The sequence below is a fragment of the Leptonychotes weddellii genome, chromosome 11, assembly GCF_054177405.1.
Source record: "Leptonychotes weddellii isolate Sample4059 chromosome 11, ASM5417740v2, whole genome shotgun sequence".
NCBI lineage: Eukaryota > Metazoa > Chordata > Mammalia > Carnivora > Phocidae > Leptonychotes > Leptonychotes weddellii.
The window spans coordinates 73,734,311-73,744,436 of record NC_138379.1 but is presented as its reverse complement, the minus strand read 5'-3'; the positions used below and the strand labels follow the sequence as shown (position 1 = coordinate 73,744,436).

Below are 10,126 nucleotides of genomic sequence, written 5' to 3'. Positions count from 1 at the left end.
ACTGCCTTTTCCTTTCTGTCTGCTGCTAAGATCTGAGACATAAAGAAAGGAGACAGGGAGATATAAAGAAGAAAGCACTGGCTCTGGGCCCTGTGAGCAAGAATCCAGATACCCACTCTGCCAGGTAAGTGTTTGGTGGCCCAGGTTATCACTTAACCACCCACCTTTTTGGGGCTCTTATTTATTTTTTTATTTATTCATTCACTTATTCAACAAGTGCTTTTGGAGTATACAGTATGTTCTGGGCTACCCTCTGGGTATTTGGAATGTATGAGGGAACAAAACAGACATACCTGTGCCCCGTGGAGGTTACATTCTAATGGAAGGAGAGAGACTCCTAGAAATAAATATGATGCATAAGCAATCAGTGTTTACATACTGGAGATCAAGCTCCAACTCCAACCAGTTGCTGTGATAACAAGTGACAGTCTGGATGTACTGCATGGACTAGAGCAGGCACTTAATAAATTGTTGCGATTATTATTTTTTAATTGCTCCCAGGTTTCTTAAATCCTTTCAACACCATGTGTAGTTTGCACCTACGTATTTATTCATTCAACAAACAACTATTGAGCTGCTATTATATGCTAGAATCTGTAGGAGGTGCCAGGGATACAAGCAAATAGTATAAAAAAAAAACACGGTCCCTGTCCTTGAGGACTCTGCAGTAGGCTCCACTGTGCACTAGATGAGGACCCTTGAGAGCACAGAGGCAGGAGTGACCTTGAAATCTTGTGTTTCTGTGAATCAGCACAGCCCCCTTCACTGATGATGTCTTTTTTAACTCAATGCATCCCAGCTATGGCTGGTGATTCTAGGAATGCTATGAACCAGGATATGGAGATTGGGGTCACTCCCAGGGACCCAAAGAAGATCCCCAAACAGGCCCGTGATTACATCCCCATTGCCACTGACCGTACTCGCCTGCTAGCAGAAGGCAAGAAGCCCCGCCAGCGCTACATGGAAAAGAGTGGCAAGTGCAACGTCCACCATGGCAACGTCCAAGAAACCTACCGATACCTAAGCGATCTCTTCACCACCCTGGTGGACCTCAAATGGCGCTTCAACCTGCTTGTCTTCACCATGGTCTATACCATCACTTGGCTGTTCTTCGGTTTCATTTGGTGGCTGATCGCTTACATCCGGGGTGATCTGGACCATGTTGGTGACCAGGAGTGGATTCCTTGTGTTGAAAACCTCAGTGGCTTTGTGTCTGCCTTCCTGTTCTCCATTGAGACAGAAACCACCATCGGGTATGGCTTTCGGGTGATCACAGAGAAGTGTCCGGAGGGGATCATACTCCTCTTGGTCCAGGCCATCCTCGGCTCCATCGTCAATGCCTTCATGGTGGGGTGCATGTTTGTTAAGATCAGTCAGCCAAAGAAGAGAGCAGAGACCCTCATGTTTTCCAACAATGCAGTCATCTCCATGCGGGACGAGAAGCTCTGCCTCATGTTCCGGGTGGGTGACCTTCGTAACTCCCACATTGTGGAGGCCTCCATCCGTGCCAAGCTCATCAAGTCCCGGCAGACCAAAGAAGGGGAGTTCATCCCCCTGAACCAGACGGACATCAATGTGGGCTTCGACACTGGGGATGACCGTCTCTTCCTGGTGTCTCCACTCATCATCTCCCACGAGATCAACGAGAAGAGCCCCTTCTGGGAGATGTCTCGGGCCCAGCTGGATCAGGAGGAGTTTGAAGTCGTGGTCATTCTAGAAGGGATGGTGGAGGCAACAGGTAAGACACTTTATCTTCCTTGGCCACAGAACCCTCCCACGTGCTGGGAACCTAGGCCACCAGGGCTAGAAGATGGCAGTTGGTGCCTGAGAATCCTGGGATTCTCAGCCAGCCCAATCTCTAACTGTGATCTGAGGGGTGTTGTCATTCAATCAAGATGGAGTGATAACAATAACTAATGTTTACTGAACCCTCTAACTTCTGGACATAGTTCTAAACTTTAAACAAACAGTATCGCACTTAATGCCTTCCCACTCTCTGTAAGATGATGTTCCTTAGGTTACAGATAAAGAAACAGAGGCACAGACAGGCAAGTTATCAGTCTAGTTTCGTCCAAGAGTAAGTCATAGAGCCGGGATGCCTGGGAAGGCAGGGGACCCCAAAGCTGGCCCTTGTTTTCGACAGGCTATCTTGCCCCACCACATCCTGGGGCATGTGTCTACCCAAAAAGAGTCTTGTGATCAGATAACTTGGAGAAATACAGTGAAACAAGGTGCACAGGCTTCTTCACAGTAGGACTTTGTGGTATCTCTACATGCCATGAATCACTCTGTGATTTCCCAAACACAAGGCTTCTCAAAGTCACAGAATCCCCTTTTTGAAGAGGTGTCTATACCCCAGACCTGTGAGGGCAGCTCTTCTGGCTGCCATCCCCCCACCCCCACCCCCCCGCCCCCCCGCCCCAGGAAGGCTGTCCCTGAGCTTCCCTGTGGAAGGCTGGCTGAGTGAACAGGGGCCGAGCCGAAACCAGTCCATCTGCATCCACATAGGCCCAAGCAGATGCCCTCTTCATGGCCGGCCCGGCACCTCCCTGCTCAGCTCTCAAGTCTCATGGGCAGCCAGCAGCCAGGAACTTCCACCATTGCTCAAGGCCAAGGCCTCGGTGCAGGGCTCCAGGGAGCCCGAGGCCAGCAGGAGCATGAGGCCCAGGTCCCACCACTCCTGCCTGAACTCCTGGGGAGAGGAGCCCTCCCGCAGAACCCTGCACCCTGCTTCTTACTCCCTTTCTTCCTCTTTCCCTCTCTTCTTGTCACCCGGTAGACTGAGCACTTGTAGAAAACTCACTCAGGCTCAGAATGATATGTGTTTTTCCAATTTCTGCAGCGACACCGGAGGACCACGCCAATCCCATTTAACAGACATAGATGCTGCACCCAGCTTCATGCAGACGGTGTTCGATTCAGGTCTTTCACTTATGAATCTTAAGTGTTGAAATTTCAGGGGCTAGTCACAAAGATGGCCAAACAAGACTTCCTCACCTTTCGGGAAGCTGGTTGCTGTGCAGGAAACTCAGGTGGGGCATCCACAAACCTTCTCATTCGGCCGGAGCCCGTGGGACCTGGCCAGGGTGCGAACAGGCTCCGGGGACTGGCATGGAGGGGGCTGCTCGGCCATCTGCTGGGAGCTGGAGCCTGGCCAGGCAGCATATGGTGGCAGCCGAGGGAGCCCCTGGGGCCAAGGACAGCCAGGATGCAGGAAGCCTGCGGCAGAGCTGGGGGCTCGCAGGTCACGCTGCCCTTGGTGCTGGGCTCGGGAGCAGAACACCGGCTGAGTTTCTGGGGGAAGAGCACCACTCTGAGGCCACAAAGGAGGGGTCAGGTCAGAGATGTGGGGACAAACAGGAGAGTTGTGCCTTACAGTCCCCCCGTGCCTTCACTGCCACCTACTGTGGAGGGATCAGGGGGTGACCCAGCTGAACTGGTCCCTCCCCTGAGTGTCCTTCAACATCAGTGGCCCCCGGGTGACCTGCCCTGTCTAGTTGACCTCCTTCCCTCCCATGAGTGCAAGGGGGCCCCGGGGAGACAAGGGAAGGAGAGCCCCCCACCCACATCTGTTCTCATCTCCGCGACTGTGGTGGCTTGATGGCCACATTACAGAGCGGAGCCTGCGCTGCTGATTCAGGCCGAGTTTGGACGAACACAGCCCTGCCATAGCCTGCCTGTGTGTGTCTGGGCAAGTTGCTTAACTCGTCAGCAAAATGAGCATAATACAACTCACGGGGTCGTTGGGGGGATTAGACGATTCGATGGAATATCATACATAAAGCACAGTGCTTGGCACCCACAGGGGCTTCTTTCCTTCCCAAATGCATGCGAAGATGAGTGCCAGGGACAGAGGTAGGGTCTCTTGATACAGGGGGTCCACTGCCACATCCCAAGGGGTAAAACAAATCAGGAAAGCCTCCAGGAGATGTGTCCCACAGGTTCCCGTAGGGGTCCTGTCCCGCCGTCTTTCCTGAGGTCCCCAAGCCTGCAGACACCTGGTCTGGGTCTAGGCTGCTCAGTGCCCAGCTCGGGGCATCTGCTGAGCCGTGACGGGGGAGGACTGCATGGAAAGGCCTGGCCTAGGCCAGACCCAGGGAGCAGAGAGCAGGCTGCAAGCCCACAGTGTGGGGGGCACCTCAGGGGTGCCCAGCACTGGAGCACAAATGGGTGGGAAGCAGCCTTGCACTTGGGTCTGGTGTGCACGAGGCCCCTGCCAGAGAAAGCCCACCCTGGGAAGCTGGAGCCAGCTTCTCCTTCGTTCCCGAGAGCACACGCCAGTACCTTCCTTGGCCAGAAGATTAAATATCAGCAAGCTGTTTTCCTGTGACCCCAAACACAGAGGCTTCTTCATCCATAAACAAAGCTGCTCTCCTCCCTGGAGAGAAAGCAACACCTAAAAATAACATAGGCAAGCAAGGGCTGAGGAGACAGGGAATGGAGGCTTTGGACCATGCTGCAATCAAGGAGCCGGGGGGTGGGGGGGTGTGGGTGTGTGTGTGTGGGTGGGTGTGTGTGGGTGGGTGTGTGTGTGTGTGTGTGTGTGTGTGTGGCTTCTGCCCATATGTGTCTACCCCAAACAATCCCTGTGTGCCCTACAAGATGGTCAGCTTCTCTACATTCACTCCATCTGAATTTATCTTTTTTTTAATTTTTTTTATTTTAAACATTTTTTTTTTTTAAGATTTTGTTTATTTATTTGAGAGGGAGAGAATGAGAGCTAGAGTACCCGAGAGGGGGAAGGGTCAGAGGGAGAAGCAGACTCCCTGATGAGCAGGGAGCCCAAAGCGGGACTCGATCTTGGGACTCCAGGATCATGACCCGAGCCGAAGGCAGCCGCTCAACCAACTGAGCCACCCAGGCGCCCTGAATTTATCTTTGTTCAAACCCTTTTCCTGCCTCTTTTGTGTCTCAATCTTCGAGACCTTAATGCTGTTCTCAGGAACCACGTCCCTGGCTCTAGCTATTCCAGAATTATCCACTCCAGTCTCTAGGAACCTACCCCAGAATCTCGCATGTTGGTTTCTAATGTTCTGCCTCTAACACACCTTGAACTCCTCCAGGGCAAGGACTGTCTTATTCAGCTCTACACCTCCGGGGTGCTTAGCCCAAGCAGAGGTACAACAAATGCTGGCTGGCTGGCTGATGGACGGACGGATGATGGACGGCTGGCGGTGGCCACTCCTAATCTCCGTGCCCTCTGTCCCCACAGGCATGACTTGCCAAGCACGGAGCTCCTACATGGATACCGAGGTGCTCTGGGGCCACCGATTCACACCAGTCCTCACGTTGGAAAAGGGTTTCTACGAGGTGGACTACAACACCTTCCATGACACGTACGAGACCAACACGCCCAGCTGCTGTGCCAAGGAGCTGGCAGAAATGCAGCGGGAAGGCCGGCTCCTCCAGTACCTCCCGAGCCCACCCCTGCCGGGGGGCTGTGCTGAAACAGGGCTGGGTACAGAGGCCGAGCAGGAGGGAGAGGACGAGCCTGAGGGGCTGAGTGGGTCCCGGGAGAACAGGGGCTCCGTGTGAGGACTGTACTCGCCCCCCGACCCCCACTCCCTGGCCTCTGAGCACAGTACCTGCTGCAGAGCTGGGGGGAGGAGGGGTGAAGGAGCTGAGTGCGCTGTTGGGGGGCCCAGGAGCCATCCAGGCTCTGTGGGGAGGAACAGTATATCCGTCCTGGAATCTCCCAGCTCAGGCCTCCCTGAGCAGGTGGCCCCGCGCCTGGACCCCTGAGGCAGCCCTGCCTCTCTGCTCCCAGCTTCCGTCAGCACGGCTCAGGGCCAGGCCGGGATGGGGTTCCCCGCAGTGAGAGCTACAGGGCAGCCTCTGTCTCTGCACACACGTCCCACTGGCCAGGGTCACCTCCCTGCTTGGGTCTCACAGACCGACCAGCAGCTCCCCTCCAGGGGCTGACACCTGGACAGGGCCGTCCCCCCCCCATTCCTACCACCCGGAGGCTTGCTGTGGGTTCCGCGTGGAGAGATTCTGCCCACCTGGAAGCGCCACCCCCTGGTCCCAGAGTGAGCTCGCAGACCTCATGCGTCAAGGTCCATGCAAGTTAGGCCGGCAGTCCCTGTCAGCTCCCAGCCTATTGTCCACTGCCTGAGAGCCATGGAGGACGGGGCCCTAATGGTCTCTTATCATCTGGGAAGCATGTGCGTCTCCTCTGCTGTGTTCTGCGTGTCACGTGTAGCCTACTAGATAACTGATCTCCTTACAGTGACCCTCAGAAGGTGGCTTGGGCCACAGCGCAGCCCCGAGCACATGGAAAGCTGTCATCAGCCGCGTCCTGGCCATTCCCGACCGCACGGTGGCCCGCTGCTCCCACCCAACGGAGAACCCAGCGGCCCGTTCTTTTCTGGTACTTCTGGCCCTAGAATCTCAAAGTACTTATAACCTTCACCATAGCTCTTTTCCACCGCCTCAGCCTGGGGTGTGATCCATGGAGAAAGTTGGGGTTCCGAAGGCAAGATGAGCCAGTCAGAACGGAAACCAGGAGCGGGGAGGAAAACAGAGGGGCAAGGAATTAAATGTTTAAAATAAGCATCCCCACCAATCACTGCAGAGATATTCTGACTCAGGCTCAGCACCCCTATCTGGGGGGAGGTGGATGGGAGGCACAGCGAGGGGGTTCCCCCCCACCCGGGATGACCTGGCCTTCAGGCCCAGCTGAGAAGACCCTGGGCCTCCTCCCCACAGACTGGGCCAGGAGAGCCCACATGAGGCCTCAAAAGGGGGAAGGGGAGGAGACGGGTGAGGGCAATCCGTGGGGGAATTGGAGAGCCAGTGAGCCTCAAGAGAGAAAAGAGAAGAGAGCAGAGAAGAGCCTTAAAAAGGACAACTTGCAGAGGGCTTTTCTTTTCCGGTCTGGAGGCCCAGGAAGAGGACAAGGGGACAGGGTGCATTGTCGTGTCAATGAGGCGCGTCTGGTATGTGTTGAGGCCGACAGGGCCTGATTAGCTGACCTGGACCTGGAGAGAGGTCGCAAACGTTTCCTGGCCACAGAATTATGGAGCCACAGAATTATGATTTTCACAGCTCTCAGCTTGCCTTTGATAATGGAAGCATTTACCTGCTTGCTCCGAGGCACCTTCCCTGGGAGTGAGCACAGCACCCGAGTGAGGCAGAGGTTAAGGCGGAGCAAAGGGAATGGCTTTGGGATCTCAGGCCCACAGCCCCTCAGGCTGGGTGTTCTAGGTCCAGGGGCTGGTGAGAAGAGGAGACAGGCAGCCTGAGGTGGGGAACTACCTCTCGTGGGGCTGTCATACGCAGAGGAAGGGGATCCTTGTGCTTAGGCCTGTGGATCTTGAGAGGAGGGCCTGGATCTTGAGAGGAGGCGCAGGGACACAGGGAGCAAGAGGGGCCCTTCCCTCCCCGGGCATGGGGCTGAATCCTGATTCCAGGTGTTTTTCTGTGGCGAAGCAGGTCTGGAGGGAATGGAGAATGCCCTGGAATCCTGCCCCCATGGAAAAAGGAAGCAGGCAGCCTTGAGCATGCCGGTGGGGAACTACATGCTATCAGGAATCTAAGGATGCCTTGGGGGGGTGGGAGGACCTACAGCTGGAACTCTCAGCGTGGGGTCAGTACTCACCCTGGGCCTGGCAGACCTGGGGCTTGCACAGCAGGACTATTTCCTCGCCCCCCCACCCCCAGCCAGATCTAAAACTGGCCTTAGTCAAAACCCATCAGTGCCTCTCAGTGAGGCAGCTAAGCAAGGATGGGGACAGCGAGCCACTCCCCAGTTCTCGAACTCTGCGGCGGCCTCCGTGAACCCAGGCCCTATCATGTCTCTGCCAACTATAGAAGCCATACCGGCTGGAGAAGCAGATGAGATCAGTACATCCCAGCTCCCTGAGAGGTCAGAGCCCACGGCACTGCAATTAGTCATATTAGCTGCTTTCTCTCATGAAAATTCAAATGCAGGAAGACTGCCTTTCATATCCCAAGGAAGTCCTTCTTCATGTCCAGTTGATACAACTGAAGTTAGAAACATCCTTCAGATAGTTTTCTGGAAGTTCTTGTGTAAACATGCACTCACTAAGTGTAAAGTCAATGAGGGCCAGAGTTTCAGTCGATCACACACCAGTCACGTGTGGGTCATAGCCCTGAGCTACAGAACTCTGAGCCCACGCATCACTTCTGATGGGTCACAGAGCTGAGCAAAGCCAGTCTATAAGGTGAGCCCACTGGTAACTCCCATAGGCTTCAACATCTCCCAAATCCCAAAGCAGGATCTCACAGGTCAGTGCCTGAAAGCGTTGGAAGCTAACTTCCTGTCTTAGCTTCCAAGACCTCCCTCCCTGAAATCGTCCCCTATAAGGGAGGAGCCCCCGAGAACTCAGAAGCAGGTAAGCTCCCAGTGAGTCTGACCCATGTAGTAGTTGACAGCATCGCCCAGGACCTTGTTTCCAGAGCAGGTAGAATGGGTGTTGCCTGTGACCCCCACCTTCAGAGGCCACCTTTGGGCAACCAGAACCCACATCCTGTCATTTCCTTCGCTGCTTTAAGATCCTGGCCTGAGCCATTGACCTTGCTGGAGGAGAAAAAGCCTGTGTCTGTCTGGGGAGAAGCCCCTCCCTTGCTCACCGCCTGCAACAACTGGGCACCTTCTTTCACAGTCCTTATCCCAGGCCCTGCTTTCCAGTCTGCCTCCACCACATGTCCCATGTGAGGGCCATAGCAACTTAAAAATTTTGTACTGAAATTGCCAAAAACAAACACACACACACACACACAAAAGTTGCCTGTTGTGTCCTAAGATGCCCTGAACACAGATCGGCGCATACACCCTTTCCGGAGCACCTACTATGTGTCCAGCAGTGGGTTAGGTGCCTCACCTGGATGACTGCACTTAATTCTCAAACGCTACAGAGAAGCTCTTAGTAACCCCTTGTTACCAATGAGAGAAGTGAGGTGCCGAGAGGTTAATTCGTTTGCTCAAGGCCACAGATGATAATAGGCAGGGCCTGTGAGCCAAGCACCTCCCCAGCAAATACAGAGAGGCCATCAGCGTGCATAGTACCCACCTCCAGGACCTCTCCTGAGCTGGGGCAGGAGTAAGGAGAGCCCCACCTCTTCTGATCAACAATTTCTGGGCTGTGCTGTGGAGCTTCAGCTTCCATCCACCAGCAATCTTCTCCTGTGGCAGGATAATTGGGAAATACCTTTTTCTGATGCCTAGAGAATTAATGAGCTGTGAAAAGAAATAGATGGGGAATTATTGCTTTCTGGAAAAAGCCACTTATTCTGCTTGGCTTGTTTTTTTTTGCTAACGACATCTCCTTAAACTGCTGTGTCAAATCCCTTTCTCCCTGTGTAAGATTTGTCAATCTTCTTATTAAAGAGAACATCCTTGCACTGCTAAAAAAAAAAAAAAATCATCCAATAAAGTGGATTTGATCTTACAGAACACTCCCATTTTAAGTAGATGGCCACGGGGTTTCCCGTTCAAAGTCACTGCCAGTTGAAGCAAACTTGTCCTTCTTGTTCTCATTAGTCTAAAAATGCAGCATCAGTATCTAGAGTAGCTTGGAGGTGAGAGTGTGGGCACAGATTGGGAGGAGACTGGATTGAGGAGAGCCGGACCCAGGGTCAGGGCTCAGCCTGCAAGAGCAAGCAACATAAGCAGCGTGGATTCTCATATTAGACCATTCATTCCCTCTCCCCAAATCATTTTCACACACGCATTAGTGTTAAATATTCAGAATCTCCGTTGCCTCAATAATGAGTAACTTTTACAAGATCCACCGTAGGGAGCCCCAGGACTGGCAGTCTGCATTCATGGCACTAATGGGCAAAGTGTTCGCTCTCACTGAACAATGGAGCACGGGCAGAGGAAGCTGTGATATTTAACATTAGCACAGGGCTTCAGGACTTTTTAAGGTAAGACCAAGTTTCTGTTGGTAGCCGTAGAGGGTTTTCGATTGATTGGCTTCTCTTCCGCTCTAGCCAACCCAATGAGAATGGAACAGTCCAGATTTTCAAAGGAGGTTGACTGACGCTCCCTCCCTCAAACCATTCTGAAAGGATAAAACAACTTGCCAGGGTTGTTCCCCATCTAATAATTCCCCATCTTGTTCATATAGAACCAGAAACAATATTTTAACTCACGAAGGGC

The 10,126-nt window shown here is 53.5% G+C and overlaps 1 protein-coding gene across 1 annotated transcript; it reads left to right on the top strand.

Annotated features, from left to right (window-relative positions):
- Positions 1 to 801: 801 nt before the first annotated feature.
- Positions 802 to 9,418, top strand: KCNJ5 (potassium inwardly rectifying channel subfamily J member 5). The gene is made up of 2 exons (XM_006731179.3): positions 802 to 1,738; positions 5,213 to 9,418. Exons 1-2 carry the CDS (start codon positions 802 to 804, stop codon positions 5,533 to 5,535), a joined length of 1,260 nt encoding a protein of 419 aa, XP_006731242.2. The 3' UTR covers positions 5,536 to 9,418.
- Positions 9,419 to 10,126: the final 708 nt, after the last annotated feature.

What these genes read in the sequence shown, in the direction of transcription:
- KCNJ5 (XM_006731179.3), top strand. Translation starts at nt 802, where the DNA reads ATGGCTGGTGATTCTAGGAATGCTATGAACCAGGATATGGAGATTGGG. An exon ending in AGGGATGGTGGAGGCAACAG is followed by an intron (nt 1,739 to 5,212) that starts GTAAGACACTTT and finishes CTGTCCCCACAG; the next exon opens with GCATGACTTGCCAAGCACGG.